This window comes from Chrysochloris asiatica, unplaced genomic scaffold, assembly GCF_000296735.1.
Source record: "Chrysochloris asiatica unplaced genomic scaffold, ChrAsi1.0 scaffold00047, whole genome shotgun sequence".
NCBI classification, from domain to species: domain Eukaryota; kingdom Metazoa; phylum Chordata; class Mammalia; order Afrosoricida; family Chrysochloridae; genus Chrysochloris; species Chrysochloris asiatica.
The window spans coordinates 12,431,952-12,451,657 of record NW_006408565.1 but is presented as its reverse complement, the minus strand read 5'-3'; the positions used below and the strand labels follow the sequence as shown (position 1 = coordinate 12,451,657).

Sequence of the window (19,706 nt, the reverse complement as noted above, 5' to 3'; positions counted from 1 at the left end):
ACTCTTCTTCTTGAGAAATTTCAGGATGCCACTGTTGGTCGTTTTGACGTAACTTAGGATTTAATATTCGGCCTGTTTCCTTTTAGTCTGCCTGTCCCGCTCCACAATCCCTGTTGAGGCCTTTTTTTCTAGTTATAAACAATTCAGGGCCGGCTGTGGCCGTTTGGTTTTAAGTGGAAACTGTCTCTTTAAATTTTGAGGAGATCTGTGCGCATGTGTAATAGAACCCTCCGAAGGTGGGGCTGGGTTGTCCACTAGCTCAGGCACCCCTAGAGTAACCAGAATGGAGGTGTTCAGACAGCAAGGGACCAATGAACAGATACCAAAAGAAAAGAATGTCCACACCTTTATCTCCATGGTTCTGTCAGGCATCTGTGGCTGCTCTGATCCTTCCCCCACTTGGTCTCACCCAAGATGGTGACTCCTGGAGCAGCTGAGCATCTTGAATTAGAAAGCAATGGTTTTCTTGCTTCTGCCACAAATTCCCCCAGCTGTAAGCCTTCCAACCTTCTAAATATTCCTTTATATGTGGTTCAGAGTTCTGGGACCATCCCCTGAGCCTGCTTGGTCCTGTATTCTGTGTTGTTGCTGACGGAGGTCCTTATTGCACTTCTACCCGATCTGCCATCTTGTTTGTTCTTGGGGTGATTTTTAAAAAGCAATGCAGTTTCTATGAGTGATACTGATTTTTTTTTTTTTCTTTTTTTAAAGCAAGTTTGTTATTTAACTCTAAGGTGACCTCAGGAGTTAGTTTTGGTTCAAGGTAGGAATAGTATTTCAGGGCAGTAGTCTCAACCAGTTCTGTAGATCTGGCTTTCTGTCTAGAGGGTAGAATTTGAAATCCTAGTCTACATGTTTTTCCTATTCTCTCAGTGTTTATCTGCTGTGGCCCTGATTAGAAAGGCCATGGGTGGTAGCCAGCACCCTGTAGTTCTCCTGGGATCAGGGTAGGTGGAGCTATGGTTCGTGGAGACAGTTTGTCCTCTAGACTAGTTTCTTCTTTGAGTGTTTGCGTTCTTCTTTCTCTTTTGCTCTGTCATGAGTAGAAACCAACAGTTGTCTCTTAGATGGCTGTTTGCCAGTTTTTAAGATCCCAGATACTCTTTATCAAACTGAGATATAGAACATAACTTTATGAATTATATTGTGTCAATTGACAGACATGTTCCACAATGCTGTGATCCTGACCCTTCAAAACCAAAAATCCAATCTTGTGAGGTATAGTTATGTGTACGAAGTATCTTTTTGCTGAGTCACTAATCCGAGAAGCTGGGTTCTATGAAGAAAAATGTGGCATCAGGATTGAAGGAAGACTCATTAGCAACCTGTGATATGCAGATGATACAACCTTGTTTGCTGAAAGTGAAAAGGACTTCAAATATTTATTGATGAAGATCAAAGAGCACACAGCCATCGGTATAGATTGCATCTCAATGTCAAGAAACAAAAATCCTCACCACTGGACCAATAAACAACATTCTTATCAACGAAGAAAAGATTGAAGTTGTCAAGGATTTCATTGTTCTTGGATCAACTTCCAACACTCATGGAAGCAGCAGTTAAGAAATCAAAACAACATATTGCTTTAGGCACATCTGCTGCACAAGACCTTTTTAAAGGGTTGAAGAGCAAAGATGTCAGCTTGAAGGTGCGCCTGACCCAAGCCATGGTATTTTCAATAATCTCATATGCATGTGAAAGCTGGATAGTGAATAAGGAAGACCATAGAAGAATTGATGCATTTGAGCTATGGTGTTGGAGGAGAGTAATGAAAATGCCATGGGCTTCCAAAAGAATCAACAGATCTGTGTTGGAAGAAGTGTAGCCTGAGTGCTCCTTGGAGGCTAGGATGGCCAAACTTCGTCTCTCATTCTTCGGACATATTGTCAGGAGGGACCAGTTGCTGGAGAAGGATATCATGTTTGGCTAGGTGGAGGATCAGAGAAAAGAGGAAGACCCCCAGTTAGATGGATTGGCAAAGAGGCAGCATCATTGGGCTCAAGCATGGTGACAATTATGAGGGTGGCCCAGGATCACGCAGTGTTTCGTTCTGAGTCAGTACTGACTTGATGGCACCTAACAATAACAACAAAAAGTATCTTTAACTGTGCCCCCTTATATGCTTATATCTTATGTCTGTGAGTTATGTACACATAGGTGCTTATACATATCGCTGTAGGAAAAGCACTGGACTTCTAACTGAAAGGTTGGCAATTCAAACCTACCAGCTGCTCCGCAGGAGACAGATGAAGCTTTCTGCACCCATATAGATTTACAGCATTGGAAATCCTATATAGCGTGGCTGGAGTCTGAATAGCTTTGATGGTGGTGGGTGCCTGTATACACACACACACACACACACACACATATACATACCTATGGAGTCCTGGTGTGATGCTGTAGGATAAACACTGGACTGCTAACCACAAGGTCATCGGTTCAAGTCTTCCATACGCTCCTTGAGAACTCTATACAGGACGGATACGAGCTGGGATTTAGCAACAAGTAACAATATACAAACATATACACAGATACCTACATCGTACATACATACCTGCACATATATTTTTTGGTTGTTTTTGCAGTTGTTACAAAATCATACGTTGTGGTTGCATGACATCAAAATTATATGAGGGTGATTAAAAAATTATCTGCACTCTGGCTGTAGAATTTATTTTAATCAACTTTCAGAAAAAACAAATACATAGTTTTTCAACATAATCTGCTTGCTTTTGAATATACTTTGTCCGTCTGTCAACAAGCTTTCCCTTATTAAAAAAGGTTTTAGGCTGAGCTGTGAGTCATGAATGCCCCGCTGTCTTCACTTCTTCATCAGAGGTGACTATTTTGTCCTCAAAGGACTGCTTTCTGGAAACCAAACAGGTGAAAGTCCGTTGGAGCAAGTTCAGGACTATAGGAAGGAAGCTTAACACCTCAAAATGAAGTTTTTGCAGAGTGTCAACAGTGTGGGCAAGAGGGGTGCGGACATGCATTGTCACGTAAGATCACAGTGCCCTTGGATTGAATCCCAAATTTAAGCATCAGCTCTTCATTGAGTATCTCACTGTAACGTGCACTGTTGATTGTTGAACCTTTTTCCGATAGTGTTTCAGTACTGGCCCTTGAGAATCCCAGAAAACTGCCAGCATCGATTTTCCAACTAATGGTTGACTTTTGAGCTTTTTCTTGGCTGGTGATTGAGGATGTTTCCATGCCATACTCAGCCATTTACTCTCTGACTCGTTGTAATGAACCATGTCTCATCACCAATTGTTATTATTTATTTATTTTTTTAGAAACTTTTACCTTCCTTTGAGTATCAGTCTAAATTTTGTTTGCAGATATCCAAACGCTTCTGTTTCTGCTCTTCTGTGAGATGTTCTGATACCCATCTCGCACAAACTTTTTGAACCCCAAGTCTGTTGTGGATTATTTCATAGTTAGAGCCATGGCTGATTTGCAAATGATTTGCCACATAATTAATTCACTGTCACTTATCTATTCCACAGAATCATTTCAGATGCATGCTCAATGTAGTCATCACCCATGAACTTAGACAGGCATTTTTATATAACCAGAGTGCAGAGAATTTTTGACTCACTCTTGTGTATTTGAAAGCAATTTCCACCAGTTTTTTTTTTTTCTTTCTTGTGTACTTTCTAGTGGTATTGTTTACTTTCATCAAGTTGTGTACACTTCACCCTCATTTGTTACCTTACCCATCACCAAAAATAACAAGTGTCTACTATCTACAGTGCTATGGGTTAATGCTCTGGATCACAAAAGTTCAAGCTCACCAGCTGCTCCTCAGAAACTCTGTATAGGGTCACTGTCAGTCGGAATTGACTTGACAGTGCTTACCAACAACAAGAAACAACAAATGTCTACAGACTGTCCATAGGGGTTTGTTGTTGTTGTTGTTTTTTAAAGTTTTTATTGTGAATTGAGTGATAATTTACATGGGAGAACATGGGTTTTACACTCATCATTTCATTGCAATAATTACAATCTCCTCCATGCATCATCATTCAACAATATTTGCTTCTATTCCCTCGGTTTTTTTGTTTGTTTGTTTGTTTTGTTTTGATTTGGTGGGGGAGTGTACACAAGAACACTCAGGAATATATATACATAGGTTTTTTTTTTTTTTTTTAAAGTTTTTATTGTGAATTATGTGATAGTTTAGAGGGGAGAACATTAGCTTTATATTCATCCTATCGTATTTTGTTTCATTGCCATGGTTACAATCCCCTCCATGTATCATCAAACTACCAAAGGGTATATACCCCACAAGCCTGTCCCCCCAGTTGTCAGTACACATTCCCTCTCCCTCCTTGGGTCTAGAGTCCCCAGCTGCTCCATCTGTCTATGTCATCGTCTCTGCCTCCATCTCTGGTGTCACTGCTTCTCGGGGTAGTGTCCCCCACTCGCTCTTCTCCCTTGATGGTCCCAGGGACCTCTGCTCCTGGACTGCAAAATCAACCACTCCCTTTCTTTTGTTAAAAACATCTACCTTTACATTTTCAACCCTCACAGTCAGTCTACATAGGGTTTTCATGACTGATTTTCAGACATAGTTTGCCAGGCCTTTCCTCTGAGACACGTTACTTCCAGCCTTTCGGTTAGCAACTGAGTATGGTAACCTTCTATACCTCACGGAAACTCCTCAATCCTTGAGTTGGTTCCAACTCATAATGACCATTTGTGAAACTGCCCCTTAGGGTTTTTTTTTTATAATCGCCACATCGGTCTCCCACAGTGATTTCAAACTGTCAACTTTTCTGTTAGTATTCAAGAGCTTAACCGTTGTACCACCAGGACTCCGTTGAGGTGGGAAAAAAACCCCATGCCACTGAGTCTCTTCCTGTTCATAATGACCCAACAGGACCGAGCAGGACTGCGCCATAGGGTTCCCAAGGCTTTACGGAAGCAGACTGTCACAGCTCTTTCCCAAAGAGCAGCTGGTGGGTTCAAGCCACCAGTCTTTCAGTCAGCAGCTGGAGTGCTTTAATCACAGCACCACCAGGGTTCCTCTTGACAGGGTTGTCACACAAAACACAAACCAAACAACAAACCCTCTGACCCCTAGAGAGCCTGTAGGACAGATTAGAACTGATCCATAGGGTTTTCAAGGCAGCCTTATCTTTCTGCCTCAGAGCATCGGATGGGTTTGCAGTTAGCAGCCAGTGTTAATCCACTGCACCACCAGGGCTCTTTTGGAAGGACTTGGAGTGCTGGTGTGGCACTGTAGGATAAGCATGGGACTGCTAACCTGCTAACTGCAAGATCAGCGGTTCAAACCCATCAGCTGTTCCTTTGAAACCCTACACAGGGTCGCTAAGAGTCACAACCAGTTTGATGGCACTTTAGAACAACAAGGGCATAGAATTCAGGGTTTATTATTAGAACCTAGGACTTACCTATTCTTTAACTAATAAACTAGACTTTTAGCTGCTGTTGTTAAGTACTGTTGAGTTGGTTTGACTCATAGCGACCCTGTTTAGAGATCTTGAGGAGTGACTGGTGAACTTGAACCACCGACTTTGCAATTCAAACCAATCTGCAGTCCAGTACATCAATCTGCAATGCCACACCAGGACTCTGTAATGGTAAGATGTGTGTCCCAACCAGCTTCTCAAAGTGTTTCTGTCCAGTTGTTGTTGTTTAGTGCCATCGGTCAGTTGTGACTCATAGTGCCTCTCTATAGGGTTTCTGAAGCTTTAAATCGTCTTGGGAGCAGAAAGTCTTGTCTTTTTCCTCTGGAGTGACTGGTGGGCTCAAACTGCCGACCCTGTGGTTCGCAGTCCAGTGCTTATCATATGGAGCCTCAGCTGGAGCAAAACCCTGGGTGCTTTAGGATCTTTTCTTAAATGTAAGTTGTGTGCACTCACAGTCCCTAGTAGTGATTTGCATCTGCTCTTTCATTTTCTCTATATTTTGAGAAGTCTTTTGGGTTTTGTTTGTTTAGTGCAGATGAATACTATACAGAGAGGCAAGAGGAGAGAGAAGAAAAAGACAGAATTCTCCAAGCATGTAGGGATGTGCATCAAGAATTTCAGACACTCTGCAAACACATGTAGAGGGGTGGCCAAACAGCAAATGTGAAGCCTTCCAACTGTGACATTTTCTTCTAATGAAGAACAGCTTGAAAGCTGTAATTTTGAGAGTGTTGCAGTATTTTGAAGCCAGACACTTAGCACATTTTAAAATAGTGGTGAGATAAAAATTGTTTTTCTTTTCCCATCTTAAATGGAATTAAGCATTTTTGGTCATCCTCTTATCTTGGTAGCTGTGGGGCTCAGAATGAATGCCAGAGCTGTGAAAAGGTAGGTGGGCCATGCAGTGTCTCTTTCCGCCCTTTATAGCCATTATTTTCCTGGTATGTGAAATCCTTTTTGTCTTGTTTTAATCTGAGGTGGCCTTGAATTAATCCTTTCTCTTTCTGTTTTGCAGTACATTTTTATACCTGAAATTCCTGGTAGTGTGGGCACTTGTCCTCCTGGCAGATTTTGTCCTGGAGTTCCGATTCGAGTATCTGTGGCCTTTCTGGCTCTTCATCCGAAGCGTCTATGATTCCTTCAGATACCAGGGACTGGTATGTTTACTGACACATGTTTTCTAAGATTGAGGGATTTCATTACTCTCCTAAGAAAATCTTCACTAACTGATAGTGAAAATGCTTAAAGTAGATCTTATTAGCAATAACTTGGGAGACTGAATTGGGTCTGTGGGCTGAAACTGGCCTCTAAGGCTGAACTCACTCATCACATTGTTTCACTCCCTCCTCCTCTCCATTCCACTTAGAAGGGTAGGTGGTGTAGAGAGGAAGACTTTGAGAGGGAGATAAACTAGGAGAGGAAGCAATAGTTGCTTACTCCAGTCTTACTCTGAGATGTTGGGTTAGAGTGAGAACAGTGATCCTTAAACTCTTTGTTCTCAGGACCCTCTGAATTTTTACATTCTGTTATTGAGAACTGCAAGGAGCTTTTGTTTAAGGGCCTTATATCTATCTATGTTTACTATATTTGAAATTAAAACTGAGAAAAATTTAAAAATACTTATTAATTCACTTAAAATAATTAACTCATTATATATCTATATAATTGACTTTTTAAAAAATGAAAAATAACTTTTCCAAAACAAAATGAAGAATTAAAGGAGAGGTTACCTTTTTGGTGATCTGTTCATAGCAGAGAGCAGGATTATTTTTGTACCTACTACTGAATTCAAATTGCATTAAAATATACCATGTAGCTTCTAGATAACTGCTGTAATCATGAGAAAACGAGAGTGAAAAAGGCAGGTAGCATCTTAATATTACTATGAAAATAATTTTGACTTCAGTGACTCCCAGATACAATCTCAAGAGGCCTCCAGAGATCCCCATGTCATGTTTTGAAAACTACTAGGTTAGAACAAGGGCACAGGCCTAGGCTTGTTCCTTTGGTTGGCGTGTTCTGTTGTGTTCCATAGCCACGTTCTTGACCTGTAGCCCTCCTACCCAAGCCCAGAACACACTCATGCCTTAAAGAAGATGGTTTTGAACTCATGTCCTATTGACAATATATAGTAGGGTCCAGAGGAAGGCTGCATCTCATATTAACATCATCATAGTTCTTACTAATATTTTGGTTTGTCTCTGCTCCAACAGACCTATCCCTAAGAATGGGGTTCTTTAGGTGTGGTTTGTGGGGAGAGGAATGTTTTTTTTGTGTTAAAGTTCTAGTTATTTCAGATAACCCACCTGTGAAGTCAAACTCACTGTGGACCACCAACCTTTATTCTGGTTCAGTTCCTCATCATGATTTGAGGACCATAAGTAGAATTACTCTTTGATGTTAAATAACCATTTTCAAAAATGTATATTTAGGTTGATTTTAAATGTTGAAACTTCCTGTTAACTGGCTTTCTAGTATTGCATGGTAGTTTCAGAGATTATGTCCAACAATTTTTTAACCACCTCTGTTGAAAGCAATAAGTTCTAAGATGGTTTTTTGTCTTATTTTGTTTTTCCTTTTAGGCCTTCTCAGTGTTTTTTGTTTGTGTAGCATTCACGTCAAATATAATATGTCTGCTGTTCATCCCCATACAATGGCTTTTTTTTGCTGCTAGCACATATGTATGGGTTCAGTATGTATGGCACACAGGTAAGTCTTAATAATGTCTTAGATGGATAGAAATCTTAGATTCACAAGTTTTTTTAAATGTGATTTCTTTGAATAAATTATTTAGAGTTGAATTTAAGTGGCCACTTTAAAGTTGTCTTTTTCTGATAGATTGTAATGTACCTTCTAAAAATGTATTTTGCCTTTTTTCATTATTTGATCAAAAGTTTGTCCTTCTGATGTAACTTCTTGATTGTAGGTATTTCAGTTAGTGATCCTCAGTACAAAGAAGTTATTGTTGTTGTTAAGTGCCATAGAGTTGGTTCCGACTCATGGTCCAAGGAGCAGCTGATGGGTTTGAACTGCCGACCTTGTGATTTGAAGTCCAGTGCTGATCCTACAGTGCCACACCAGGAGTCTAGTACAGAGATAGCCATTTAAAAAAATAAATAATTTTTGTTTAGGTAGACTTGAAAATAACCATGTGCCAAGTAGGAAAAATGTTCATGGATTTCAGAATTGAAAGGAATGTCAGAGGTCATTTAGTTGAACTCTTATTTGGCACAGGAATCCCCACTGCTTCCCTGACATATGGTGGTTTCAGCTCTGATTGAAAACCTACAGGGACAAGGATCTTACTACTGCTCCTGGCACCCTATTCCATTTTTGGGCAGCTGTAATAGTACTTTGTCATACTCAGCCCAAATCTTCCTCCTTATGCTTTTGATCCAATACGTCTTAACTGGTTTTGGACTTGGTGGTCTCTTAGAGAAGATCCAGAGACTTTCTCCAGGAAAATATATAGGAATGCATAAAAGTCTTCCTTAAAATTTTAGGTGGCTATAGACCATAACCTCAAGCCCAAACAGTAGGCCCCTGCATCAGAGCCACACTGAGTGAGTGTAACTCTCTTCCATGTTATCATAAGCTTGCAAAACATCTCTGGTTTCATCAGCTTTTCCTTGTATGGTATTTTAAGTATTTTTACCATCCTGGTCTCCTAGTTCCTTAGTGGTTCTCTTAACCAAATGACTGTTGTGGGTATGTTCTGAACTAGAGCAGAACTTCACAGTCAACTTCTGTTCTTTCAAACTAAGATCAGATGAGATGTTTTAACAACTTCAGCCCCAAGAAAGCCTGAATGTGTTAAGCGTTGGGATGTGAGGATTGCTTTATGTGGGGGTGAGGGTGGCGGGACAAGGGTGGGTGTCATATTTGTCTGCAAAGCTGCATGAAACTTGATTCTTAGACCCAGCTGCAACCTGCAGGATTTTGACCACTTGAGAGAGCACCAAATAATAAAAGTTCCCTGGAGTAGCATTCATCATTCTCCACTCTGAGCTGCTAAGAAGGTGCCATTGGCCCATGGAGGTCTTTCTAAAGTATCCATTTTGAGCATGGTGTTCTCCATAGTTAGCATTCTCTTGAATCTGATTTGATTTATAAGCTAGTATGAAGGGTCTTTGGTATGCTGTATTTTGATTAAAGCAGTTTTTAAATGTGTGTTTTTCCTTGCCTCATGCCTCGAGTCAGTTTGCCATTTAGTGTACGTTGTTGGAGTGAGGTCCTTCATGTCACCCCCTCTGTGTCTCCGTTTCTTCCCTGTTGTGAATGATGCGTCGTCTAGATCATGTCTAGGGAGCCATCCAGCTCCAGTCTTTTGTGACTTTGGTGCTCTATGGTCATTCTCTAAATGACTTTAATAATGTCTTAGTAGTTGAGAAGAACTTCGTCCTGTAGCTAGTAATGGAACCTGTTGAAAACTAGTTCAGTGAGTGGTCCCTGAGCTCAGCAATGATCCTAATGTCCGAAATGGCACTGGCCTTTCTTTAGCCCCAGCCTCAGAAATGCATATTAAAATAGCTAAGTTGTGAAATAGGTTTTCATTTGGGATGACTAGTGCTTAAAAAAGCAAGCAAACAAAAAAATTGTGTTGTTACTGAACTAGACAAATACATGAGTGCAACTTATTTAATTTTTCTTCCAGTTGTTAAAATTTACAGTGCTTTCCTAAGAATATAAGGAATGGTTGGTAAAATCGGGCTGTGAACCTTAAGGTCAGCAGTTCGAAACTATCAGCTGTCCTGCGGGAGAAAGATGAGGCTTTCTGTTCCCATAAAGATTTACAGCCTTGGAAACTCTATACAGGGTCGCTATGAGTCGGAATTGACTCCATGGCACATAACCACCATTACCATATAAGAATGATGAAATTGTTGTAAACTTTTTTCTCTTGCTGTGAGGAGGGGAAATAGCCAGTGTACAAAACTATGTGTACAACATGATTTTTTACTGGTTTAGAAATGTTTTCAGTGTGTTTTAAAATTTCTAATTAGCTATAGAATTATAGGTAATGTTTCTTAATTTGTTCTTGTAATGTGCTTATGATAGTTAAAGTAACTTTAGAACTTAATACAGGAATGTTGTTGTTAAATGCCATTGAGTCGGTTCCGACTCGTAGCGACCATATATAGGGTTTCCAAGGAGCAACTGGTGAGACCGCAGACCTTGTAGTTTAAACTGACCTTGTAGTCCAGTGCTTTATTCCACAGCACCACACCAGGACTCCAGTACAGGGATGTTGTTATTAGGTGCCATCGAGTCGGTACTGACTCATAGCGACCCTGTGTACAACAGAACGAAACACTGCCCAGTCCTAGGCTAACCTCACAATTGTTGCCACGCTTGAGCCCACTGATGCTGCCACTTTGCCAGTCCATCTCGCTGGGGGTCTTCCTCTGTTTCTCTGGCCCTCCCCCTTACCAAACATGATATCCCTCTCCAGTGACTGGTCCCCGCTTGACCTCCAAGGAGCACTCTGGCTGCACTTCTTCCAACACAGATCTGTTGGTGCTTTTGGCAACCCATGGCACTTTTAATATTCTCCTCCAACACCATAACTCAAAAGCATCAATTCTTCTATGATCTTCCGTGTTCACTGTCCAGCTTTTGCATGCATATGAAGTTATTGAAATACAATGACTTAGGTCAGGCACACCTTAGTCCTCAAGCTAACATCTTTGCTCTTCAACACTTTAAAAAGGTCTTGTGCAGCAGATTTGCCTAATAGAATATAGGGATAGAGAATGCAAATTTTTGGAAATGCGTTTTGAAAATGCATTATCTTATGAGTTGTTTTTCTTTCTATACTGTGGGGGGGTGGTGGTTTTGGTAAGCATGGTTGAGGCCACTAACTGCTTTCTAGTGTCATCTTACCTCAGAATCTAGGTCTATGGGACTTGGGTTCAAATTTCAAGTAGATGTAGAACAGTCTCTGTGAACTTGGACTTGATTTGCTTATTAAACTCTAGGACTTTCTCATTTTTCTCCTCAGTAAAGTAAGGAAGTTAGATTAAATGATCTCCTTTCTAGTTACAAGATTCTACAATTTTTCTGTGGTTTTGTCCTGAAGTTCCTTAGCAAAAAACCATTTAGTGTTTTTAGGTCATTGATTTTTCCTCCCTCTTTTCTCTTTGGTAACTTTCTTATCTTACATTGTTTCAGAAGAGCATTCAGATTTACTGGACCTCATACTTACGAGATTCACATTCATAAAATACTCCATTATTAGTCTTGTTGTGACATAGGTGGACCTACCCTGCAGATTTTTTTATTGTTGTAAACATATGTAAGCACAGCTGCCAATTCTGAATTTTTCAGGTGTGTAATTTACTGATAATAAGTACATTAATCATATCCAACAGATAACGAGTCTAAAAGACCAATGAACATCATTCCATTATTTGCATCCTACTTATTTTGTTGCAAGTTGCTTTTTCCTACCTCGAAAATTGTTTTTAATTACAGAAGGAATATGAGCTTGTGTGTAAGAAAAAAAGTTTCTTTGTGCTGCAACTCATTCTTACTTAAAAATTGATTTTTGTGTAACATTCCATGCCAGTACAAATCTTCATTCTTTTGAAAAGCTGTATCATATTTCATTATGTAGGTTTATCATAATTAACTAGCTCCTGTTGGTGAACATTTCATTTTAAATGTTTAGTGTTGTAAATAATTGCTGAGTGCCATTGAGTTGGTTCTGACTTGTAGTGATCCTGCATAGGGTTTATGAGGAGTAACTGGCACGTTTGAACTGCTGACCTTGCGGTTAGCAATCCAATGCTGATCCTACAGTACCAGGCAGGACTCCTGGGCTTTCCCACACAAACTTTAAGAAGCTTGCCCTGATAGGTTTTTATAAAAATGGGAATTTATTGTTTTAATTTGTATTTTCCCAATTAACACTAAAGTTTAGCATTTTTCATATGATTTTTAGCTATCTGTATTTCTTCTTTAATGACTTCCATATTTTTCTGTGTGACTGCCTTTTTATTGATTTGTAGGAGCTCTTTGTAAGGAGCTCTGGTAGCACAGTGGTTACGAATCGGGCTGCAAAACTTAAGGGTCAGCAGTTTGAAACTACCAGCTGTTCCACGGGAGAAAGATGAGGCTTTCTGCTCCTGTAAAGATTTACAGCCTTGGAAACCCTGTACATGGTTGCTATGAGTCGGAACTGACTCCACGGTACATAACAACAACAACAGGAGCTCTTTGAATGTTAGGGCTATGAATGAATCCTTGTTTTATATATGTTTGTCTTTTAACCGTCTATGATTCTGTGGCATCTTGGTATCTTTTATTATATAAGCACGTGTCTATCAAATTGCTTTTTATTAATTTGTTTGGTTGAAAGTCTTGATGGAAGTTCCTGCAGTTGACTCAGTCTCCCCAATAATCCATGTGCTGCGTTCGTTCATTATCATTGATGCTTGTCTCTCTGCTGCTTTCCCACAGAAAGAGGAGTGTGTTTGCCTACAGTGTCCCTCTGGATACTCTTTGTGTATATTGAAGCAGCAATTAGATTTAAAGATCTCAAAAATTTTCACGTAGACCTTTGTCGTCCATTTGCTGCTCACTGGTGAGTGTTATGTGTATTCCTACTCTGTTATTCATTTTGTTGTTTAAATGTAAAATGGCCAGTTGAACAATTTTTTTCTCAAAGATTTTGAGTTCAGAAAGCAGCATCAAGAAGAGCATGAGTCCTCTCTTCAGACAAATGAGCATTTGAATCCCAGCTCTGTCTCTTGCTAGCTGTGGGACCTTGGAAAGGTCACTTGTAGAAGCTTCTTCCTTGGGTGTTGAGGACGTAATTCATTTGGCTATGAGAAAGCGGTGATACATGAGAAATGTTTACCTGATTGCCAAACACATACTAAGGGCCTGATTAATGCTAATTACAATCAGATACTGGTTCAAAAAAGTACTGATGAAATATATGGCTATGCCATGAAACTCTAATGAACTTAGAATTTTCTTAGCCTATTTTAAAAGGCAAGAGAATATTATTAATAATTTAAAATGAAATATTATTTTACTTTGTGAAATATATGAAATGTTATTTAACCTTAACCACAAACAGTTTTTTAAAGTAAGTGTGATTCTTGTTTATATTATTCTGGAAATCACCACTTACTATATGTTTTTCTTTGAACTACACCACTTTTTGCTAACATTTGTGGTAGAACCCCAAACAAACAAGAATCAGCTATGCTCTTTCTAATAGTTTTAAAGCCTTTTCACAAGCAAGTGATTTAAATGAAACTGGTCAATACAGCTTGTCACTTTAAATTTGTAGTGAGGCATTTAGACTAATTACAATTGATAAATTTTAATGTTAATGAAGCTTAATATGGATTTTGACAGTGCTTTTAGAGACTTAGAAAATATTAGATAGGCTGATGAGTTGAGTGAAAGTAGTTCAATGTCTTTTCCCAGAGATTAGAGTATTAAGTATAGCTGGTTTTATTTGATGATACAAACTAAACATTGGCACTAATAATGATCACATCCTTATTTAAAAGCTTCTTGAATTTATGTATGGCAGAGTTTGCGTGAACTTATTTTCCAAGAATAGCTGGTGCCAGCACCCCTCAGGCAGCAAGAAGATTAATTTAATGTAGTAATCTGATTTTGACCCTGCCTTCTAGGATTAAAAACCAAGTGGCAGCCTTTTGATTTTTTAAATAAAGTTATGTGTATTTGTTGTTCTTAAGTGCTGTTGAGTCATTTCCGACTCATGGCCACCCTGTATAGAGTTTCCGAGGAGTAGCTGGTGGGTTTGAGCCACTGACCTTGTGGTTAGCAGTCCGTTGCTTATCCTGCAGTGCCACACCAGTGTTTCATGTTTATTTGTAGCTAACCATAAAAATCCTACCCTGTTAGTTATTGAAAGCATATTATAGATGATGTCTACTTTCTAATAAACAGGCTAATTCCGTCTTTTTAAGAAAGGTTTCTGTAAGATGTCAGCCACTGTACCTGACAGTTACTCTGGTGAGTTAGTTTGAAGAATACCACAGTCTGATAGGAAGCTGCTGCTTTCTTAGGGTCTCGCTATTTTGGGGGGAAAAGGGGAGTTGTTCTGTGTGCCACAATTACCACTTATTTCCACAGCTGACATTATATTTATTGTGTGTTAACTGAATGTTATTGTCAACTACCATAATCGAGTGGAATTTATTTATGATTTGTAGTGATAGGTCCTTATGTGCTTGATGCTTGTGTTGCTGGCTTGTACCTTAAAATGGCTAGCTGGATTGTCTTCTTTCTAGTATCGGGTACCCTGTGGTGACTTTGGGCTTTGGCTTCAAAAGTTATGTAAGCTACAAAATGCGGTTACGGAAGCAGAAAGAAGTACAGAAAGAGAATGAATTTTACATGCAACTTCTTCAGCAAGCCCTCCCTCCAGAACAACAGATGCTGCAAAAGCAAGACAAAGAGGCTGAGGAAGGTATGTCTTTCCTCTAAAGCAGTTGGCTTGGTAGACTAGTCAGTACTTTGTCTGTCAGTAGAATTTCTTTTTGGAAAAGTTTCTGGGACTTATAGAAAATTCTCCTGTTTTCTGAAGTTCCTTCTCAGGGCCATTGCTTTATTTGGTCATATTTCTTGAAGTGTGAGTGATGTTCTCTAATAGTCACATAAGACCATGTGCTTAAAATTTTAAAAAATACGTATATTTTATTTGTTATGAATATTTAAAAATATTTATCCTCAGGATATGATCATACATAACAATGTGATTTTGTAATTGAAGCAAGCCAGAAACCAAAGTATAAGCAAGAGCGACATGTAGACATATGTAGAATTAAGTCTTGTCAGTCAAATGTTTTCTGAATAGAATAAAGGTGGGTAAGTCCTATTTTAAATGGTTCTTATGATGCAGTCTGGGTTAAATGGAATCCTTTCTAACAGGACTTCTGTCATAAGCATTTCATTAGTAGAAATAGGTGGATTGACAGTGCTACCAGTTTTCGTGGGTTTTGATGTTAGAAGTTTGGGATCAGGTTTTTAGTTGATCCAAAATCTCATTTTCTGGTGTGGTACAAAAAATATTTTTTCAAGTAGACTAACAAATTTAAAAATATGTAGGCCTGATGTACAAAATTCATCACAAGTGGCCTGGCAAAAGATACAGACTGCTTATTACTTCAACATTAGCACCAAGGAGAAGGATGCATGTCCTGTATCTTAGCACATTGCTTCTTTTGCTTCAGTTAGCTTATTTCTTTTCAGTAAATTTGTTCCTGTTGTTTAATTCCAGCTCTTTTAGTTAAGGCCCCTTAGAAGATGCTTGTCTTCTGGCCCCAGTGGTAGACAAGTTTGATTTGACTGATACAGTGTTACTTAATTAACAATCCTGATCCTGTTTTGAAGGCCAAAACTTGATGACTGACATTTATAAATGATGGTGATTTTCCAAATGTGCAGCTTCTCAGATTTACTTGACTTTGCCTTTTGGAATGAACATAATATTCTGTGGTTATTGCTTCTAATGAGTTTGCGAACTGTCGTGACTTTCTGAGCATAGATACTGAATCAACTTGCAGGTTTTTTTTTAAACTAAATATTCTGTTGTGGGTTTTTTTATTTGTTTTTGTTTTTGTAGCAGCCAAAGGATTACCTGATATGGATTCCTCGATCCTTATACACCACAATGGAGGTATCCCAGGCAATAAAAAACTCTCCACAACGTTGCCAGAGATAGAATACAGAGAAAAGGGAAGAGAAAAGGACAAGGAAGCCAAAAAACACAACCTTGGAATAAATAACAACAATATTCTACAACCTGTAGACTCTAAAATACAAGAGATTGAGTATATGGAAAACCATATCAATAGTAAAAGATTAAATAATGATCTTGTAGGAAGTACGGAAAATCTCTTGAAAGAGGACTCATGCACTGCTTCCTCAAAAAATTACAAAAATGCCAGTGGAGTTGTGAACTCCTCACCTCGAAGTCACAGCGCCACAAATGGGAGCATTCCTTCCTCATCTAGTAAAAATGAGAAGAAACAGAAGTGCAGCAGCAAGAGCCCTAGTACACACAAGGACTTAATGGAGAACTGTATTCCTAATAACCAGCTAAGCAAACCAGACGCACTGGTAAGGTAAGTGCGCATGCTGTGTCCTTGCCAACACTTTCCAATAAACTTGACAGATGTCTTGAAAAACAAACACCACTGATAGGCCTATAGGAATTGTTTGTGATCAGATACTATGACTCTTAGCCCTGAGGTATTTGACATCCTGGTGTTGACTGCCCATGGTGTTACCCTGCAGTATTGACTCCAGGGAGTTTCCCCTCCGATTTCCCAGTGCACTGAGTAAGTGGTGACTGTGATTACTTACCACTTCTGACAAATACGAATGTAGCTTATTTCTAGGCTTCAAACTGATTCAAAGTGATTCTGTCATGGCAGACAAAACAAGGACAGCAATGTGCTTCAGATTTTGATCCTAGTAGGAAACAAGTTGCTGTGGGTTAGGCATTGGGTTGCAAACCACAGGCTGGCAGTTTAAACCTACCAGCCGTTCTGCAGGAGAAACATTGAAACTGTCTGCTCTTATAAAGATAGACAGCCTCAGAAACCCTAGATTGGTTGGAATCGACTTGATGGCAGTGGGTTTGTATTTTTACTCTAGGAAACAACCAGCAATGTCCCACTCAAGACGTCAGTGGATACAACTCACACAAATGCCATTGGTCACCATCTTTGAGTGGGCACTGTTACCTATTTCCTTGCTGTGGTACCATCGAGTCAGTACCAACCCATAGTGACCTTATGCACATCAGAACAAAACACTGCCCGATCCTGGGCCAACCTTACTACTGTTGCCACACTTGAGCCCATCGATGCTGCCACTTGACCAGTCCGTCTCATTGGGGGTCTTCCTCTTTTTCTCTGATCCTCCACCTTACCAAACATGATAGCCGTCTCCAGTGACTGCTCCCTCCTGACAGTATGTATTAAGTATAAGAGAAGAAGTTGGGCCATCCTGGTCTCCAAGGAGCACTCTGGCTGCACTTCTTCCAAAACAGATCTGTTGGTTCTTTTGGCAGCCCATGGCACTTTCAATATTCTCCTCCATCACTATAACTCAAAAGCATCAATTCTTCTACGATCTTCCTTATTTACTGTCTAGCTTTTGCATGCATATGAGGTTATTGAAAATACCATGGCTTGGGTCAGGTGCACGTTAGTCCTCAAGCTGACATCTTTGCTCTTCAACACTTTAAAAAGGTCTTGTGCAGCAGCTTTGCCTAATGCAATATGTCGTTTGATCTCTTGACTGCTGCTTCTGTGAGTGTTGATAGTTGATCCAAGAAGAATGAAGTCCTTGACAACCACAATCTTTTCTCCGTTGATAAGAATGTTGTTTATTGGTCCAGTGGTGAGGATTTTTGCTTGCTTTACATTAAAGTGCAACGCATACCGAAGGCTGTGCTCTTTGATCTTCATCAGTAAATGTTTTAAGTCCTCTTCACTTTCAGCAAGCAAGGTTGTATCATCTTCATATCGCAGGTTGTTAATGAGTCTTCCTCCAATCCTGATGCCACGTTTTTCTTCATATAACCCAGTTTCTTTTGGATTATTTGCTCAGCATACAGGTTGAATAAGTATGGTGAAAGAATACAACCTTGTCACACACCTTTCTAAATTTTAAACCATTCAGTGTTCCCATGTTCTGTTCCAACAATTGCTTTCTTGGTACAGATTCCTCATGAGCGCAAATAAGTGTTCCGGAATCTCATACTTGGCAATGTTGTCCATAGATTGTCATGATCCACACAATCAAAAGCCTTTGCGTAGTCAATAAAGCACAGGTAAACATCTTTCTGATACTCTCTGCATTCAGCCAAGATCCTTTGGACATCAGCAATGATATCCCTCATTCCACGGCCTCTTCTGAATCCAGTTTGAACCTCTGGAAGTTCTATGTCAATGTATGATTGTAGCCGTTTTCTGTATTACCTTTAGTAAAACTTTACTTGCATGGGATATCAGAGAGATTGTCCGATGATTTCCACATTCCTTTGCGTCACCTCTCTTTGGAATGGGCACAAATATGGATCTCTTCCAATCAGTTGGCCAGCTAGATGTCTTCCAAATTTCTTGGCAGAGATGAGTGAGTGCTTCCTGTGCCGCTTGACTCTCTTGAAAGATTTCAATTTTGATTCCATCAGTTCCTGGTGCCTTGTTCTTTGCCAATTCCTTCAATGCACCTTGTACTTCCTCCTTCAGTATCATTTGCTCTTGATTATATGCTACCTCTTGAAATGGTTGAACATTAACCATTTCCTTTTGGTACAATGACTCTGTGTATTCTTTCCATCTTCTCTTGATGCATTCTGCATCATTCAATAATTTGCCCAGAGAGTCTTTCAATAATGAAAGTTGAGGCTTGAATTTTTTCTTCAGTTCCCCCAGCTTTTGAGAAATGCTGAGCGTGTTCTTCATTTTTGATTTTCTGATTCCAGATCTTTGCACATTTTGTTATAATATTTGGCTTTAGCTTCTCAAGCTGATCTTTGACATTTCTGTTCAGCTCTTGGACCTCCTCAGTTCCATTTGCTTTAGCATTATTATGCTGGAGAGCAAGTTTCAGTGTCTCTTTTGACATCCATTTTGACCTTTGACTTCTTTCTTGTCTTCTCAATGCCTTTTTGCTTTCTTCATGTATGATGTTCTTGATGTCATCCCAGAACTCTTCTGTTCTTCGGTCTTTAATGTTTAATGTATCAAATCTGTTCTTCAGAGGATCTCTAAATTAAGGTGGGATATATTCAGTGACATATTTTGGCTCTTGTCATTTTCTTCAGCTTCAGTTTGAATTTGCATATGAGTAATTGATGGTCTGTTCCACAGTCTGCCCCTGGCCTGGTTTTCACTGATGATAGGGAGCTTTTCCATCGTCTGTTTCCACAGATGTAATCAATTTGATGTCTATGTATTCCATCTGGTGAGGTCCATGTTTATAATCGTCTCTTACGCTGTCTAAAGAAGGTAATTTGAAATGAACAAATCACTGGTTTTTCAGAATTCTATCATGCGATCTCCAGCATCATTTCTATCACCAAGGCCATATTTTCCAACTACTGATTCTTCCACTTTGCTCCCAACCTTTGCATTCCAATCACCGGTAATGACCAAGATATCTTGATTGCATGTTTGATCAGTTTCAAGATTGAAGAAGTTGATAGAATTCTTCTATTTCATGCTCACTGGCTTTACTGGTTGGTGCATAAATTTGAATAATAGT

General features: G+C 39.5%; 1 protein-coding gene across 2 annotated transcripts in view; it reads left to right on the top strand.

Annotated features, from left to right (window-relative positions):
- The window catches only part of TMEM57 (transmembrane protein 57), a 92,756-nt gene that overhangs the window by 25,634 nt on the left and 47,416 nt on the right, over positions 1 to 19,706 (top strand). Inside the window, exons 2-6 of one of the 2 annotated variants that reach the window (XM_006862278.1) lie at positions 6,454 to 6,595; positions 8,021 to 8,147; positions 12,900 to 13,023; positions 14,717 to 14,895; positions 16,051 to 16,552. In XM_006862278.1, coding sequence (XP_006862340.1) covers positions 6,454 to 6,595; positions 8,021 to 8,147; positions 12,900 to 13,023; positions 14,717 to 14,895; positions 16,051 to 16,552 — 1,074 coding nt within the window. The remainder of the gene's footprint in view (positions 1 to 6,453; positions 6,596 to 8,020; positions 8,148 to 12,899; positions 13,024 to 14,716; positions 14,896 to 16,050; positions 16,553 to 19,706) is intronic. The other variant, XM_006862279.1, reaches the window with a different exon arrangement.